This window comes from Lontra canadensis, unplaced genomic scaffold (assembly GCF_010015895.1).
Source record: "Lontra canadensis isolate GAN:19392208 unplaced genomic scaffold, GSC_riverotter_1.0 scaffold75, whole genome shotgun sequence".
In the NCBI taxonomy this organism is placed as follows: domain Eukaryota; kingdom Metazoa; phylum Chordata; class Mammalia; order Carnivora; family Mustelidae; genus Lontra; species Lontra canadensis.
The window spans coordinates 2,921,234-2,940,953 of record NW_022631069.1 but is presented as its reverse complement, the minus strand read 5'-3'; the positions used below and the strand labels follow the sequence as shown (position 1 = coordinate 2,940,953).

General features: G+C 35.1%; 1 protein-coding gene across 1 annotated transcript in view; it reads left to right on the top strand.

Annotated features, from left to right (window-relative positions):
* The window catches only part of MAN1A2 (mannosidase alpha class 1A member 2), a 182,391-nt gene that overhangs the window by 100,602 nt on the left and 62,069 nt on the right, over positions 1 to 19,720 (top strand). Inside the window, exons 7-8 of the mRNA XM_032881268.1 lie at positions 14,989 to 15,112; positions 19,622 to 19,715. Of these exons, the coding sequence (XP_032737159.1) occupies positions 14,989 to 15,112; positions 19,622 to 19,715 (218 nt within the window). The remainder of the gene's footprint in view (positions 1 to 14,988; positions 15,113 to 19,621; positions 19,716 to 19,720) is intronic.

The window sequence follows — 19,720 nt, the reverse complement described above, 5'->3', positions numbered from 1 at the left end:
TCTTGCTCTTTCTCTCAAATAAAACCTTTTAAAAAATGCTATAAAATGGTATTTATAAATTTTTATTCTTTACTGCTAGAATATAGAATATAGTTGTTTTGTAAACTTATTCTGGATTCAGGGGTGCCTGGGTGGCTCAGTGGGTTAAAGCCTCTGCCCTCGGCTCCGGTCGTGATCCTGGATCCTGGGATTGAGCCCCACATCTGGCTCTCTGCTCAGCAGGGAGCCTGCTCCCACCCCACCCCCATCTGCCTCTCTGCCTGCTTGTGATCCCTGTCCATCAAATAAATAAATAAAATCTTATACTTATTCGGAATTCAGCAATCTTGCTGAATTTGAATTCTCTCCTTAACATCAGTAATTTATCTGAGATTATTTTGTATTTTTTTCATATAAAATCATCTGATCTGTGAATAAGGATGGTTTTAGTTTTATCCATTCTGTCTCCCACCCCCTTATTGTACTGGCTGGAACTTACAGCACAGTATTGAAAAGAAGTGGTGACCAAAGATACTCTTGTCTTAGTGGAAAGTGAGTTTTTAACCATTAAATATGATGTTACTATAAGACGTTTCTATATGTCTAATATTTTAAGAGGTCTATTTAAAAATTTTATGTTGTTGAACTTCTTTCCAAGCAATTTTTCTGTAGTTATTGAAATGTTTATAAGAATTTTGTTCCTAGATCTTTTTATTGCAGGCATTTACATTGTTTTCCAGTGAGAAGCCATTATTGTATTCAAGAATAAATCCAGTTTGACCATGTTATACTATTCTTTTTATATATTGTTGGATTTTGTTTGCTGATTTTTTGGGGGATCATTGTATCTTTTTTATACATGAGATTTGTATGAACTTTTTAATACTCTTGCTAGGACTTTTTCAACCTCCTTAAACCTTTAAACTTCTTTAAACTTTAAACCTTTAAACCTCTAGCTAGGTTGTTCTCCTTTAACAAAACATGTTGGATAGTGATTCTTCTTTTTCTCTCAAAGAGTTTGTAAAGGTTTTTTGTTTTTTTTTTTTCTTTCCCCTCTGAGATGCTTGATAGAATCTTCTGGTAGTTACTTGGGTCTACAATTTCATTTTTAATAAGTATTTATACTTTTAATTTAATATCTTTTATCACTTAAATAAGTTATTGTTAGATCATTTGTTTTCTGTTTAAGTAAGTTTTAATAATTTATGCATTTCTAGGGCTCTGTCCATCAGGCACAATAAAAATATCCTTGTGTCACTTGTTTACTTTCTTGTTTTATCTGTTATGTATCTTTTTATACTTTTTATATATGTATCATATATTCAGTAAAGGATAGCATTTAAATTTTTAAATTTTTGCTGTACACTCCTAAGCAACATATTATAGAAATTTTGGGTGGATAACACATAGTTTTAAAATTTTTTTCTTTTTTAGTAGGAAGCACAAAAAATTATTTAGCACCAGCTACATTTATAAACATGATCTTATTCTAACAATATCCATATGAAATAGATATGAAGGAAATGTTATCTTTGTTTTATAGATAAGGAAATTGGACATCAAAAGGTCATACCTGGGTCTATCTCCTGACAATGGATCAGTCTGCTTCTGTCATTTAAGTTTTTATTTATTAAATTCCAGTTAGTTAGCATGCAGTGTAATGTTAGTTTCATGTGTACCATATACTGATTTCATAGAACATAATCTGGTATTCATCACAACATATCCTTAATTCCTGTCGCCTATTTTAACCCATCCCCCTACTCACCTCCCCTCTGGTAACCATCAGCTTTTTGTTTCTGTAGTTGAGATTCTGTTTCTTGGTTTTCCTCTCTCTCTTTTTCCCCCCTTTGCTTGTTGGTTTTGTTTCTTAGATTCCACATATTAATAAAATCACATCATATTTGGTTTTCTCTGACTTATTTCGCTGAGCATAATGCTCTCTGGTTCCATCCATGTTGTGTGAATGGCAAGATTTCATTCCTTTTTACAGCTGAGTAATATTCCATTGTGTGTGTGTGGGGGGGAGCTGTTTCCGTAATTTAACTATTGTAGATAATGCTGCTCTAAACAGTAGTAATTAGTAATTTTGATTTAGTAATTTGAATTAGTAGTTCTGTGCTTTTTGGGTAAATACCCAGTAGTGCAATTGCTAGATCATAAGATAGTTCTGTTTTTAACTTTTTGAGGAATTTCCATACTGTTTTCTAGAGTGGCTGCACCAGTTTGCATTCCCACCAATAGTGTATGAGGGTTTCCCCTTTCTCTACATTCTCGTCTACACCTTTTGTTTCTTGTGGTGTTGATTTTAGCCATTCTGACAGGTGTGAGGTAACATCTCATTTTAGTTTTGATTTGCATTTCCCTGATGCTAAGTGATGTTGAGCATCTTTTCATCTGTATGTCTTCTTTGGAAAAATGTCTATTCATGTCTTTTGCCCATTTTTTAATTGGATTGTTCATTTTTTGGATGTCAAGTTTTAGAAGTTCTTTATATATTGGATACTAAACCTTTATCACATGTCATTTGCAAATACCTTTTCCCATTCCATAGGTTGCTTTTTATTTTTGTTGATTATTTCCTTTGCTGTGCAGAAGCTTTTTATCTTGGTGATATGCCAATAGTTTAATTTTGCTTTTGTTTCCCTTGACTTGGGAGATGTATCTAGAAAGAAGGTGTGTCAAAGAAGTTACTGCCTATGCTCTCTTCTAGGATTTTTATGGTTTTAGGTCTCACATTTAGGTCTTTAACCCATTTTGAGCACAGATTGCATGGAGCACTGGTTGTTATACATAAACAATGAAATCAAAACTAAAAACTAATGATGTACTGTATGGTGACTAACATAATAAAAAAAAGAATTCAGTTTTGTATATGGTATAAGAAAGTGGCCCTGTTTCTTTCTTTTGCATGAGCTGTCCAGTTTTCCCAACACCATTTGTTGAAGAGACTGTCTTTTTTCCACTGGATATTCTTTTCTTCTTTGTGGAAGATTAATTGGCCATATAGTTGTGGCTACATTTCTGGGTTTTCTTTTCTGTTCTGTTGATCTGTGTGTCTGTTTTTATGCCAATACCATACTGTTTTGATTACTACAGCTTTGTAATATAACTTGAAGTCTGGAATTGTGATGCCTCCAGCTTTGCTTTTCTTTTTCATCATTGCTTAGGCTATTCAGGGTCTTTGTGGTTTCATACAAATTTTTAGGATTGATTGTCCTAGCTCTGTGAAAAATGCTGTTGGATTTTGATAGGGATTGCATTGAATGTGTAGATTGCTTTGGGTAGTACAGACATTTTAACAATATTTTTTCTTCCATTCCATGAGGATGGAATGTTTTTCCATTTCTTGGGTCATCTTCAATTTCTTTCATCAGTGTTTTATAGTTTTAAAAGTATAGGTCTTTGATCTTACTGATTAGGCTTATTCCTAGGTATCTTATTATTTTTGGTGCAATTATAAATGGGATTGATTCCTTAATTTCTCTTTCTGCTGCTTCATTATTAGTATTTAGAAATGCAACAGATTTCACTCACTTTTTACTTTCAGAGGACAAGCCAGGGCTGGATTGTGATATTCAGTGGAATGACACATGGCAGTTACCCAAATATTATGTTATAAAGTAGAAGGCATTAGTGTACAGTCAACATGATATGAGATCATCAGAGAAAAGGAAGTTTCTGTTTATTTAGAAAGATCAGGGAGTTTTCATGGAGTGCTTTGAATTGAATTGCTATTATAAAGGAGTAAGATACTAAGAGGCGATACAGACGGGTAGGTCATTTTGAAGGGAGGAAATAGTTTAACCAAAAAGAGATGTGGAGATGAGAAACTGTAGGGGAGAAGATTGAACTTTTAGAGGAAGGGCTGGTGATGAAATATGGGGAACCAGTATATATGAACCTCCAAATGCCTCAGCTAATCCTTTAAGTAAGAAGATTTATGAAAGGGCAGAAGTGCCATTTTGTAAAGAGGCTTAACCTTTAACTGGAAAGCTTGCCTTGGAGTTACGGAGATAAATCTTATTATCAGGAGATTGAAGGAAGATCTTGAGAGTGTATTTGAAATTCTTTGCTCTTCTCTGAAAAAGTAGCAAGACATTCATAGGGCATGAGTAAAGGAGGTTACTTTATTTTTGGGGGGTTAACTCGTGGAACAGATTGGAGGCACTTTCTTGGGAGTTTTTTTGCCCTCCTGAAGGCAACAACATTCAAAGGCAATGTTGCTTAACCCCTACATTAGATTGAATTGTCTTGCTGTGTACATCCGTCCCACAGAACCATGCCTGTTTTGTTCACCACCATATTTTTAACACTGAACATGGTGACTGCATTCAAATAACACCTATGCCAGACAGAAGTCTCATAAGCAATGGTATGATTCGTACATGGTTGGCAGAAGCACAGTAAATGAAGCTAAACCGAATATGCAAAATAAAAGCTGAGCCCAGCAGAAAATCCATCCATGGAAGACTCCATTAAAAAGAGAGCAGAAGGAACCACACAGAGATGAAGTTTCCTGGCCAACAGTTTTGGTATCCTCCACATAACCCTCAAACCGGTATGTTACTGAAGGAAGGAAGGAAGTTGTGTTATCACCCAGGGTTCAGTAAAGGGTTTCTAAGAGGAATTGTCTGCTGTGATTTTGGATAAATTCTTAGCTTAGGTTGCTCTCTCATTATTGAGGAAGGAGTAAGTAGTTAAAAATTAGGACCTTTAAAACACAAAGAAAGAATGAATAAGAAAAACAAACAAAAAACAGACTCTTAACTAGAGAACAAGCTGGTTATCAGGAGAGGTGGGTGGGCGGTGGGAGAATTAGGTGATGGGGATTCAGAGTACACTTATGATTGATGGACAACTGAGTAATATGTAGAATTGTTAAATCACTATATTGTATACCCAAAACAAAGATAACACTGTACGCTAACTGTACTGGAATTTTAAAACAAAAGATTGCGTACCTTAAAATTCGCAGAGCTCTGTTAAAGAGGCAGAGAAAACAGGCATTTAACAAAACTTTTTACTTCAGGAAATATTTAAATTTAAAGCATATGCTTGCTTCTCTTGAATTTTTCAATCATGTTGAACTTAAAGCTATTATAAAAATATACCATGAATAAAATTTAAGGGGAATAACAAACTAGAACAATGTTAACAGTACTGGTCTTGATAGCATATGAGTGTCATTCTTAATATATAAATAGCTTTTACTGACTTAAAGTTATTTAAGTCAGTAAATTATTTAAAAAGCTACTAAATACATGAATGGGTAATTAAAAAACATAAAAAATCTTCAGCCACTTTAGTAATCAGAAACATTTATATTTGAATAAGATTGTATGTTTTTACCTAGAAAATTGACACAAAGAGAGTGGTATTATTTAGGACTGGCAAAGTGAAGAAATGAGAACTACACAGAGTTGTTGGAATTGGAAATTTGAGTAACTTGGAAGACAGCTTGGCCAAGGTTTCAGAAACTTTGAAATATACTTGCCTTTTGACCTTGTAATTTCAATTCTAGAAATGTATCTTAATACAAAGTAATTGTAAGTGTTTACAGAGCATTAATTGGAAGGATGCTCATAGCAGTGAAGTTTATATTAATGAATATAGAATGTAATTAAATTCAAAGGAGTGGCATGTTTATAGAGTGAAACGTGACAAAGACATTTGAAATGATGTTCTGGGAAGTGAATTTTTGAAGAAAGATAATACTTGTGATCTGTTAGGTGAAAAAGCAGTATATAAAAGAATATGACCCTATTTTTGTTAAACAAACCACTGTATCACTTCTAAGTAGGAATCAGAATTCACTTTCTTACTGTATCTTCTTTACTTCCTTCTCCTAAGACTCATAAGCAACATTAAAATAGATTCCTTCTTCCTTTTTCTCTCTCCCTTCCCACTTCCTCCCTCTCTCTCTCCCCTTTTCTTCCCCCCACCCTTACTTTCTTGTCTCTTTTTATTTATTTATTTTATTTATTTATTTATTTATTTATTTAGCTAGATATTTTAAGAAAAAGAACTACTTGTATTGGGTAAATATACATGTATTGAAGTAGCATATACTCAGCGGTAAAGTAAACCTTCAGTTCCAAACCCTTTGTTCTTTAGGGAAGCCACTATTACAAATTAAGATCTTGAGTATCCTTCCAGACATGTAAAGTATTTATAGATGCATTCATACCCTTGCATATATGTATTGTTTTCTTGTCATTTTCATTTATCAGTAGGTCTTGAAAATTACTCCATATCACCTCTTAGGGTTATTTACCTCATTCTTTTTGTTTGTTTGTTTGTTTGTTTAATTTGACAGAGAGAGAGAGAGAGAGAGATCACAAGTAGGCAGAGAGGCAGGCAGAGAGAGAGGGGGAAGCAGGCTCCCTGCTGAGCAGAGAACCCCCAGGACCCTGGGATCATGACCTGAGAGGAATGCAGAGGCTTAACCCACTGAGCCATCCAGGCACCCTACTTTATTCTTTTTAAGAACTTTATAATAATGATTATGAAGGCACCATAGTTCATTTAAAATAAATCTGATATTAATGAACTGTTAGATTATTTCCCAATTTTTGCTATTAAAAAATGCTAGAAGAAAGGTCCTGCATATGTTGGGAATCGTGTGTGTGTGTACATATGTGTACATGTATATGTGTTGGTATGTCTTTGGTAGAAATGTTGGGTCAAAGAATTACCTAACATTTTGCAAATACTGTTTATTATTTATCAGGTATAAAATGAAACATTATTTTAATTTTCATTTCACTGGCTTTGCAGTGAAGTTGGGTATATTTTATTCAGTGCACAGCTTTTTTATATCCTTTCCTGTTTTCTAGTGGATATTAAAAAAAAATGAATCCTTAAGATCTTTTTGTATATTAGCTGAATCAGTACTTTGTTATGTATGTTGCAAATACTTTTTGCTATTTCTATTATTTATGGGAGGTTTTCCTTCAAAGATTTATGTATTTTCTAGTACAATAATGGTTTAATTTTTCTTTTATACCTTTGATCCGTTTGGCATTTATTGTGGTATAGGAAGAAAGATAAAAATCAAGCTTTATTTTTTTGAGATACTTATGTAGTGCTTTGACATTACTTACTGAGTAACTTCTTAATGCCTACTGAAGTCATAATTTTATGATAAATATAATGAAATATAAAAAGTATTTCCAAATATATGTGACTGTTTTTTAGACTTTCTTCTGTTGCAGTAATTAGTATGTGATTTGAACAACTGCAGTGATTTGAACAACTCCTAGGCTGCTTCAGGGGCTTCTTCTTGCCACCTTTGCGGCCGGACATGGCGCCTGCCGCCCCCTCCCCAGTTCTTTTGTGGCACTTCATTGAGGCACTTCTCAATGCCTACTGAAGTCATAATTTTATGATAAATATAATGAAATATAAAAAGTATTTCCAAATATATGTGACTGTTTTTTAGACTTTCTTCTGTTGCAGTAATTAGTATGTTTATTTTAACTCTGCATTGATTTAATTACTTATAATTGCTTTATTATATGGTTGGACTGGTCCCTTTAGTATCCTGCTTCTCAGTTTCAGCTGTTCTCACATATTCATTTTCTTTATAAGAAATTTTGAATTACTGTGTCTAGTTTATTTCTTCATATTTTATAGTTTAGTTGGGTTTGCACTAAATTTAGAAATTAATTTAGGGAACATCTTCACATGAAATTTCCCTTTCCTATAATTTATGTCTTTTCATTTATTTAAATTTTATTCTCTGTCAAGTGAGTAGAGGTATACAGCTTCTTTTATATAGATTCTGAAGTTCACGTAAAAAGTGTTTAAGTTCACTTAAAAATGCTTAACCTTTTACATTTTTATTGGTACTTTTTTGGGGGGTGTAAGTACTAGAAGAAAACAGAGAGAATGATTTTATTTATATCATCTAGGTACCAAAAGATTTCTAACATGAAAAAAAGTGTGGAAGTTGTACATCTTTAATTAAACAAAAGAATCAGTGAAATGTTGAAGACATCACATTAAAATTAAGAGCAAGAAAGTAATTCACATTTTTCTGGAAGTTTTAACAAGTGTAACCAAATAAGAAAAAAGAATAAAGTGAATATATGGATTGGAGACAAAATTATAATTAATAACAGATCATATGATTGCTTTCCTGGAAGAATAAGAAAGTGATCAATTGAATAACCATCTGAATAGTAAAGGAGTTGAATACACTGGCTCGTTAAAAATTAAAACACTTCTTTGAACACAAGGGATATTAGGTTGAAAGTACAGAAAGGTCATGCCTTATTAGTAAAGAACTGAACTAGCCACAGAGTAAAGTCAAATGTAGATCTGTCCTAGCAAAGCCTGAAAACAGCCTTTGCAAGAGCTAAGCTGTCCACAAGTTATATAACTGTCAAAAGAAAGCTGAAAATGCTTTAAATGAAGAAAATAAAATTCAGAGATTCAGGAAAATGCAACCTAAAATCAGGAGGAAAAAAATTATCAGTAGAAACATACACGAATAACCAGTGATGGAGATTGCAGTAAAGGATTTTAAAATAGCTATCATAAAAGTGTGCTCGGTATTTAAAGGGAAATATGAACATAATCAGAAGAGAGATTTTATAAAGGACTAAATGGAACTTCTAGTGCTGAGAAATACATGAAATTAAAAATTCACTTGATTAACTTAACAGTACATTCTTCATTGCAGCAGACAAAATCCATGAGCTTGAAGACATAGCAGTAGAAACCACCCAAACTGAAGCACAAAGAAAAATGAAAGGAGCAAAACCTGTGACCCGTGGGACAATATTAAATGTTTAGCATGCATATAAGGGAGTGGCTGGGGGTGGGGAGCAGGAGGAGTGGCAGACAAACTGTTTGAAGAGGGAATGGCCCCAAATTTTCCAAGCTGATGAACAGCTCTAATCCCACAGATTTCAGACACTTGAAGAAACCCAAACAAGGTAAAATAAAGAAATATAATAAATGGTTAAAAATCAGTGAAAAAAAATTTCTTTAACACCAGAGGAAAAGACATTATATATAGGGAACAAGGATAGAAGTACCATTTGCTTCTTGTCTAAAGTGGTACAAGCCAGAAAACAATGGAATGCATCTTGAAAGTGCTGAAAGAGAAAAGTCGATCTAGAATTCTCTAATCATTAAAAATATTTTTAAAATCTGTAGGTGAAATTAAGACATTTTTAGACAAACAAAAGCTTAGAGAATTTATTGCTAGCAGGCCTCTATTACCAGAAATGTTATAGGAACTTTTAATGACATTACATAAAGAAATGTAAAGCAGGCAAAAGAGTAAATATATGAATATGTATCAAAGGCATACTTGTTTTCTTTGGTCTTAGAGTTTTCGTTAAAAGATAATTGGCTGTTTAAAGCAAACGTGGTGAGTTTACATTGGAGGTCTGTAATATATGTAGAAGTCTGCAGCCACACTAGCACCAGGGATGGTATGCGGATATGAAAGTATACTGTGGTCATGTTGTTAGTTTACATGTGAAGGGGCATGTTGCTTGAAGGTATACTGCAATATATTAGTTGTACATACTCTAATCCGTAAAGCGGTCACACACACAAAAATAAGCCAGTGGAAATACTAAAGAATACTCGATCCAAATGAAGGTGGGAAAGAGGACTAAAGAACTAATCAGAAAAAGTAGGTGGTAAAAAAAAAAAAAAAATCAAGATAATAGACCTATGTGGTGGACAGCCATTTTGGAGAACAGTTTTTACAGTTAAAATAGAGTTATTACAGAACCCAGAAATTGTATTTCCAAAGTATTCACATGCCCAAGAGAAATGAAGCCTATGTCTGAACAGAGGTTGTTCATAACAGCCTTACTCATAATAGCCCCAAACTGTAATCAGCCCTGGTGTTTATCTAACCAGGTGCATAACTAACTAGTTGCTGTATTCACACGATGGACCACCACCTTGTAGTAAAAAGAACTGAGCTACTGAGATCACAATATGCATGAATCCCAGGGATAGGGTGCATGAAAGACTCAAATGCAAAAGAGTATATATTGTGTGATTATGTTCACATGAAATTCTAGAACATACAAAACTAGTAATAGAGAAAGTAGATTGAGACTGGGTGGAGGAGAAGTATGATTTGACTGAAAAGGTGCATGAGGACAGGTTTTGGAGATTGGCTTAATTCTTATACCAGTACATTCATTTCTCAAAACCCTTGAAACTGTGTGCTTGAATTGATGCATTTTTGTATTAAATTATACCTCAGTGTGTTTCTTTGAAAAGGAAAATAAACCAGATCCTAGGGTTGGCTGAGGGGCTATGTTAAAAAAAAGGGGGGGGGCAACATCAACATGGACGGGACTGGAGGAGATTTTGCTAATATTTTGACTGGGTATTTTCACAAATGCCATTCTCTTGCTTTCATTCAGAGTACATTCTACATAAAATTCCTGGGTTTTTTTCACTCAAGTATAATCAGCATACATTGTTAGTTGCAGGTATAATGACTCAGCAGTTCTATACATTTCTTTGTGCTCATCAACCCACCTGCCCACCCACCTCTCCTCTGGCAGCTACCAGTTTGTTTATTTAAGAGTTTTTGTTTTTTGTCTCATCTTTTCTTTGTTCATTTGTTTTGTTTCTTAAATTCCACATATGAGTGAAATCATGTGGTGTTTTTCTCTGACTGACATAATTTCACTTAGGATAATACATGCTAGCTCCATCTATGTTGTTGCAAATGGCAAGATTTCATTCTTTTTGATGGCTGAGTAATATTCCATTGTATATATATACCACATTTTGTTTATACATTCATCTATCAATGGACACTTGGGTTGCTTCCCTATATTAGCTATTGCAAATAATGCTGCAGTAGGCATAGGGGATGCACATATCTTTTTGAATTAATGTTTCTATTTTTGGGGTGAATACCTGGTAGTAGAATTACTGGATCACAGGGTACCTCTATTTTTAACTTTTTGAGGAACCTTCATACTGTTTCCACAGTGGCTGCACCAGTTTGCATTCCCACCAATGGTGCACAAGGGTTCCTCTTGCTTCACATCCTTGTCAAAACTTGTTATATCTTGTGTCTTTGGTTTTAGCCATTCTGACAGGTGTGAGGTGATACCTTATTGTGGTTTTGATTTTCATGTTGATCAGTGATGCTGAGCATCTTTTCATGTTGTTATCATTATATTTCCTTTGGAAAGTGTCTCTTCAGGTCCTCTGCTCATTTTTTTAATTGAATTATTTGGAGGTTTTTTGTTTTTGGTGTGAAACTTCTATTTTTTTTTAAGTTTTTTTTTTTTTTTTTTTTTTAAAGAGAGCGAGAGAGAGACAACATGAGTATTGGGGGACAGGCAGAAGGAGAGGGAGAAGCAGGCTCCGTGCTGAGCAGAGAGCCCTATGTGGGTCTCAGTCCTACGACCCTGGGTCCATGACCTGGGCAGAAGGCAGACACTTAACTACTGAGCCACCCAGGTGCCTCTCAAACTTCTATTTTTAATTTACTTCAGTATTTCTTCCAATTGAGCTGATGCAAAATCATAGGTGGTCTCAATTTTTTTCCACTGAAGTATATATCTAATTAAAAATAGGAGCTCTGTCAAGAGTCTTCCTCTAAGTCAAGATATTCCCATTTAAGAATTAAAATTGTTTGAAGTTTTGTCATTTAGTTTTTTATTTCCCTCTTTGCTTTTTCTGAGATAAACATCAATGTCAGCCTTTTCGTGTGCTTTGTTTTTAATAACTGCAGTATACTGAAAACTTTACTTTATTCCTTGAATTCATCCATTAGAGATTTTCAACAGACTTTGAGGAAAATAAAAACAATGTATAGATAACTCATTATAAAAAAAAAAAATACAGTGTAGGACACTTAGGTTGATTTGTCTTGTAAATCACCAGGAGTTTTTCAAACATTTCTAAAATCCACTTGCTGGTGGTCAGTCAAGAGAGATCATGCTTGTATATGTGTACATTTTAATATCTATACTTTTTATTTTTGATCAGTTAAAAATTACACCATTTGCATGGAATTATGATCTGGTTGTTTTTGTCACCTCCTCACCTTTGTATCGTTGGAGCTGTTCTGTTCTCATCAGTGTTATATCTTCTTCTTAGGGATTTTTTTTTATTTTTCCGAGTTGTTGAAATGTAGACAGGTATCAAATTTAACATTTTAGATTGTTTCTGTGAGTTGTGTCTGAAGTACATGAAAAATCTTGTTTAGCATTTAGTGTTTTGAAAACTGTTTAAAGGTACTTTGAATGAAACTTTCCTTTGGGACCTTCGGACAGGAAGTTTTTATAGGGAAGGGTAAGCTGTTGGACTTCCTAGGGACTTCGTGTTTATACTTGACCACACTGTAATCCATTCATCATGCCGATGCCTTTGTAATCTTTCTAAATAGTATGCTTTCTTCCTTAAATACGATGTTACGTTTCTTAAAATTCCCCGTGACTTTCCATCACACTTAGAATAAAAATGGTTTAAATTTAGCATGGCCTTACAGAATTCTCGTGTAGTTTAAATTATACCTAGCCCTCTAACCTCATCCTCTATCATTCACTTCCCCTTCCTGCTCTGTAGCCACATCAGCCACCTTCCTTTTCCTCAGGGTCATTGCATTTGTTGTTTCCTCTACTGGAAATGCTCTTCTTCCAGAGCTATTCATCACTGGCTCCTTCTCTTAATGTAGATTTCAGCGCAAATTGTGTCATTTCAGAAACAATTTCTCTGTTATACATAAAGAGCCTTTCTTTTAACTTCTGTCACTAGTGCTTAATGTTCTATTTCTCTAGTAAAATTTCTTCATAACAATTATCACTATTTCAAATGGTTTTATTTAGTTTAGGAGTAGGAATGTTCTAGGTCAGGTTCACTACTGTATCTCCCAGAGCATGATAGGCTCTTGATTTTTTATTTTATTATTTATTTGTTTATTTGACAGAGAGAGAGTTGACAAGTAGGCAGAGAGGCAGGCAGAGGGAGAGGGGGAAGCAGGCTCCCTGCTGAGCACAGAGCCCGATGTGGGCCTCCATCCCAGGACCCCGAGACCATGACCCAAGCCAAAGGCAGAGGCTTAACCCACTGAGCCACCCAGGTGCCCCTAGGCTCTTAATATTTGGAAATGAATGACTGTATAGTTACTGTATCCATATTTCTTCCTTGATTCTGACTTCTAGCTACAAAAGAATCTGTGTGTGGTATTTGCCTTCCTATCATATTTTCAAAGACAATGTAAAATTAGCACCAACCAATTAAAGAACTTTAAGCAAGGTAGTAGTGTCTTAATATCTATTTTAATGTTTTCTCAAGATAGATAAATAATAATGGTGTACTGAATTGGCAGTATACAAGTGGATATAAAATAAGAGAAAGACTTATATTTTTACTTCCTCCTAAAAGTAGAAAAGACCCTGAAGAATGGTTTAGAGCTCTCATAGGAATAACCCATGAACTATGCTACTTGAAAAATTAATCTAGACTTCCAGTTCCAACCATGGAATACCTTGTATCAGACCAATCCTCCTACCAAAACCAATCATAGAAGCTAGACAAAATGGTTCAGTGGTCTTGGAGAGCAACTAACTCAGATAGAACTTCCTAGGAGAGCATTGTCTCCATATAAACATTGGCCTTTTCCCTGAGAGCATGTTCCAAATCATGATGCAAGCATAAAGGCCAAGCCTGAAGTGGTGGTTATTTGGGTCAGAGGGCACTATGGTCAGGTCTTAAGAGTTGCAAGAGTGGCTGAGGCATGAGGGACAAAAATCTCAAGGCGGGAGGAAATTGCAGAGGAGAATAGCCCAGTGATTTATGTACAAATTTCCCTCAAGTTGTTGACTGTTTCTACAGTTTTACATGCATAGGGCAAGAGTCAAGGAAAAAAAAATTAACAACCACATGGTACAGGGAAGGCAGAAGTTAGTGTTTAAGGCTGCAAAGGTGAAGGGCCCTTGGGAACACCTCAGGCTTCCAGCTGAGATCCCAGAGGGAACTCCCTAGAAGTAGCAGGTGAAATGGAAGTAGACTACCCTTAGCAAAGCCTGACATCTGAGTAGTCTGCCTGTACTCACCCTGTGTACTCGCCCTGTGTTTCAGAAGAAACTTAACCTTTAGAAAGGGTGTAATGCTCAAAGGGTCTATGCTTTTTCACTTATATTGTATAGCTTCCAATAAATTATGAGGCAGGCTGAAAAAGGCAGGAAAATACCCTAGAGATATATCTACACAAAAGAAATGTACATAAAATTATTCACTGTGGAAGTTGTTATTAATAGCAGAATATTAGAAAAATTCAGAAGGACCACCAGCAGATGATTGATAATTATGTTGGTTCATAATTTACTTAATTTTTTACACAGGTCCTATCAGCACGTGGGGCAGGACAGTTCTTTATTGTGTGACACTGTGCTGACCATTGTTGGACATGTTACATCTTTGGCCCTAGCATAATAAATACTAATTGCACCTTCAAGGTTTGATACAACTTGGAATGCTCTCACACACACACTTTCATATACCCCTGGGTTGGGGCATTCCAGTTGAAAATCATTAATATCATGGAATTCTGTGCAGCTGTGAAAAAGGAAATCATTTATGAACTGATCCAGAAAGTCCACTGCAGTGCATCTTAAGAGTAAAAGGCAGGATAACGAGCTGTATGTGTACTTTGCTGTATTCTGTTTAATAAAGGAAAAAAATATTATTTGGATTGCTTATGTGTGCATAAAATTTCTGTAGTAATACATAAGAAACCAATGAAAGTGATTATCTGTGGGGTCTGGTGGGATGAGGAGAGATGTGATTTCTGGGGTAAAATTTATTTACTGTATATACTTTTCTATATTGTTTTGATATTTAAAACATTACCTATTCAAAAAATTTTTAAGTAATAAAATAAGCCATTAGCTACAAATAAGCTGTTGTGTTAAGTATAATTAAGAGAATGAAAGTATATGTATTCATTAAAAAAATGGTCTTTTTCCTATTCTGTCTCCTTTTACCTTTGCTTTCATTCAGTGGAGTAGGGCGAAACTGGGGCTGGGCATCTGCGGGTAGCAGCATTCTTGCTGAATTTGGTACACTGCACATGGAGTTTGTCCACCTCAGCTACTTGACAGGGGACCCAGTTTACTACAAAAAGGTTGGTCTTCTTGCCTTCTTTTCTGTGTTTGTTATAAAAGAGTTCTTTAAGATTTGCCAAGAGACTTGATTAATGCTCAGAAAATTTTACCTTTCTAGAAATGTCTTTATCAGGACTTTGGCTTCCCGTTTTTTTCTTTTTAAATTATCTAAAGAAATGTCCTTCCCGTTTAAAATATTTACTTTTGTCTGAGAAGTTGTAATCATTAGTGGGTTTTCAAAAATTCCATTCTGTTCAGCATTGTGCTGCAGTGTTCCTAGCCTGCATGGTAAGACAAGAAAAACAAAATGAGCAAGAAGTTAAAGAATTGAATTGGATTGAAAAGGAAGAAAGGAAAGAGTAATTATGCATAGATTACATGATTATTTATCTAAAATATTAAGATAATCTGTATTTAAATTATTAGAAATAAGAACATATATGTAGTTCTGAATAAAAGACCAATGTAAATACGAAACATCAACAGCATTTCTCTGCACCAGCTACAACCAGCAAGAAAGTATCACTTTACAAAAACATGTGGTTGAAACAAGAGTTTATGTTTCCTACAAATAAACTTGACAAAAGATGAATGAAGTTCAAAACAATTAAATGACACTGAGGAGGACCTAAGTAAGCAGAGAGATATGTTATGTTCCCATAGAGCTAAGGAATATCATAAAAATTTTAGTTTTATCCAGATAGATCTATGGCATCAATTCAATGGCAGTCAAAACCCAGTGGCTTCTTTTACAAAAATGAAACTTGACAAGACTGTTGTAGAATTTATATAGAAGAGAAAAATTTCAAGGCACTCCTGAAGAAAAACATGTGGAGTGGGTTTGTATTACCCAGTTTCCAACACTCACAGTGAATTATTGGTGCATAAGACAGACAGACTGATGAACGGAATAGACATTCCGTAAGTAGATCTTACATGCAACCATTATGACAAGGGTAGCATTGTGGATTCTAACAATTCTAAGAGCATTAAAGGCCTATATTTAAAAGACAAATGTAGTACAGTTTAAAATACATATGCCCTATGGCCCAGCAGTTCTACTCTTTGATGTGTGCATTTATATTATATACATAGAAGCATTGTTTGTATTAGTATTTTATATAATAAAATTCAATACAGCAGTTAAATGAAGGAATTATAGTTACATTTATCAGTTAAAATAATATACTGGGTTCCTGGGTGACTCAGTCAGTTGAGCATCCGACTCTTGATCTCAGCCCACATCATGATCTCAGGGTTAGGAGATTGAGCCCTGAATTGGGCTCTGCACTGGACATGGGAGTCTGCTTAAGGTTCTCTCTCCGTCTCTCTCTAGCCCTCCCCTGCACATCTCTCTCTCTCCTTCTTAAAAAAAGAAAAAAAAATAGGATACAACTTTTAAAAAAATTCAACACAAGCAGAGCTGAATAATATACTTTGTTTAGGGATTCAGAAGTGACTTCAGTAGAGTTAAGACAATGGTGGACATAAAATTGAGGACTGTGAATATAGCCAAGACAAAGACAGTGATGTGTGAATGTATAAGCAGAGCAGCAAAGGTGTTTGTAGTGTTGTATTAAAGTGGGATGTGAGTAGAATCTATATATAGTCTTTTCTATGTATGAACTATTTCTTCCTTTGAGAATAATTTTCAGGTAAAGACAGCAGTGGAGCCTGACCAAAGAGTTTTTCCTTCCCTGATGAGATGAACAGTAACAACAAAAACAGTAAATAAAAACCAGCAAAAATTTATCAACAGCAATGAAAGGAGGAAAGGCTGCAGTCTCATGTCACTAGTATGTGACAGCCACCCCCCCCAAAAAAAAAGAAAGTAAAAGATTTCTGGTATGGTACTTAAGTCTGTTTCTCACCGAATCGTTACTGGGCCAAGAAAGCAAGTCAACAAATTCTTGGTACTCCCCATTAATCTCACAGAGGAGATCAGTGCCAGGGTTTGTTGAGTACATGACTGTCCACAGCTCAGGTGGGGTGGGGGTGGGGCTTCTCACCTCTATCCTTCTTGAACACTAGTACTCCAGATCTCAAATTGTGTCCAGCGGGGGGAGGAATACCTCTCTCTCCCCAGACAAACAGTAGGAAGGAATTCAGGGACAGTTCAGTACAGCTGTGCCATATCAAATCAAAGTCTAGGTCAGAACCGACCCTGTTCATTGTGAGCAGGATGAAAAGGGAAAACATTGGAAGTACGCAAACAGTACAGCAGCTTGGAGGTAACAAAAGCATGGTGGTAAATAGCATGTAAAAGAATCCCATTTCGAATTGTATAAAGTCACCATGAGTAATTTATACAATAATAGCAATTGAGCTCAGTAAAATTAGAAATCAAAACAAATCATAAAATGATACAAACATATTGTGGAACTGAAGAAAGAAATTGAGACCTTAAACGTTGTGTTTCTATAATGAATACATAAATGGAAAACAGCAAAAGTGACTATACGTGATTGAAAACCAATTTACTGACATGGAATAAAAGCAAGAGACAATCATGGTGGAAACAAAGAAGAGCATAAAGAGTTTGAAAGGGTGATACATTTGCAAAGTGAAGATGATCTAGCACAGTATTTCTGAAGTGGAGGACCTGACACACAGGAATCCCCAGAAAGTGATAGGAAGGAGAAACAGAACTGCAAACTCTATTTTTAACAAAATTAAGGGATACTTGGTCTATCACATCACAAAATAGCAAGAAGGATTGGCACAAGCCAGCAAGCCATCAATGGCATAGCCCATCAATAGCGAGGTTTGGGAAATAAGAGAGGTTATTTTTGGCCATAGATTTCAAAAATAAAAAGAGAGTACAGTTCTCTGAAATAAGTGATATGTCTTGAGGTACAAAATCATAGTCCTCATGAGCAACACTGCGAGTAGTGTTGTGGGCTGATGATGGTACTTTTTTGGACCTCACTAAACATGTGGTATGTTGAGAAGCTGGGATAAAAGAATTCTGAAGAAATTTTGGTGAGGGAAGAGAATGAGTGACAGATTTTCTTTTATGAGCAGTGCTGCATGGCTAGTGTCAGTTATCTGGGGAGAAGCAAGGCATCTTGACTCTCCTTGGGCTTTTATGTCAAAACGTTTGTGTGACTAGCTGGTTCAGGAAAAATAGTGAGTAATTCATCAAAAAAGAACAAGTGTACGATTTATACAAAGATATTATCAGAAAAAAAGAGGGAAGGAACATGATATGTAAGTAATAACAAAAAAATACCTCTCAGAAAATAGTTAAATCCTGACCAAACATCACCATGAGGGGGAAGATAATAGAGCCCTCCTCTCTGTAAATCAAGTATATGAGCAGAAATACAAGTGCTCAGATACAGTAAGATGTGCTATCAGTAACAAATTACAAGAGAAAGTTATCACCAAAAATGAAGGCCAAATTGGAAGCAATACAAAGGAGGTGTTGAAAATACAGTGATGGACTTAGAAGACCAAATCAAGACAAGCTAGTAGAGATACAGACTTTAGAAAAGAGTTGGATAGAAAGATTCTGAGAAGAAATGTTAGATGTGGAAGAGGTACGGAGGATTCAACGTGTGGATAATTTTTAGAAGACAAAAGAGTGCAATTTTTCATTTTTCTTAGCATCAGTTCAAACTGATTAACCTTGGTTCATGGAATTACTCAGATTGAGACTGTTGTACATAGAGCTGGTCTCAGCCTTGAAAGAACAGGGGGGACACAGCATCCCTGAGCCCGTTCCTAAAACCGCCTCAATTCAAAGTCCAGCCAAAGGAGAGATGACTGGGACATTGTCGTCAAAGGATGCGTGCTGTGTTCCAGCCCCCAAAATAGTGAAGTAGATTATTTCTCCAAGACATGGATACCAAGCAGGTTATCTTTCAGATGTAAAGAGAACATTCTCAAATAAGAATACCAGGAATAGAATACATTTGTGCCTTTTTTGGTAAGCACTGACAAAATCCATCCAATCTATAGATGAATGCAGATAAAGTCCTTGGAAAAGTTTCCAGCTTTTTAGTATATTTTATCATTTTTTTTCTATGATTTTTTTTTCCCTTTTTAGTATTAGGAAGATCTTTTAGGGATCAGAAATTTTGGGATTTTAGGAATTCAGGGATAGCTTTTGTGGAATCAATAGAGTTCAGCAGTTTAGTTTACTATGTCATTTTATGTTTCCATTTCTATGAAATTATTTCTGTTCTTATATTTAGATGTGTACATAGTGAATATGTCTGGAATGATGTTTATCACTGATGTTTCTGATGGCTATTTCTGGATGGTGAAATGTTGGCATTAAATTGGTTTTTCCCATGCTCTTTTCTTCATGTTTTTAATTGTTGCTTGATCTTTAATTAATGGTCATATATAATCTTATAAAAATAATGAATCAGTTATAAAGTAGAAGACTTTCCTGACCACACACAGAAAAAAGCAGGGGGGAGATGGTGTAGCTTCTGAGTGAGGAAAACCCACAAAGCTTAGGTTACTATAAAGCCTTGATGACATTTATTTTATTAATTGCATTCTTTATTTGTGTTAAGGTAATGCACATTCGGAAACTACTTCAGAAGATGGATCGTCCGAATGGTCTTTATCCAAATTATTTGAACCCAAGAACAGGTCGCTGGGGTCAATGTAAG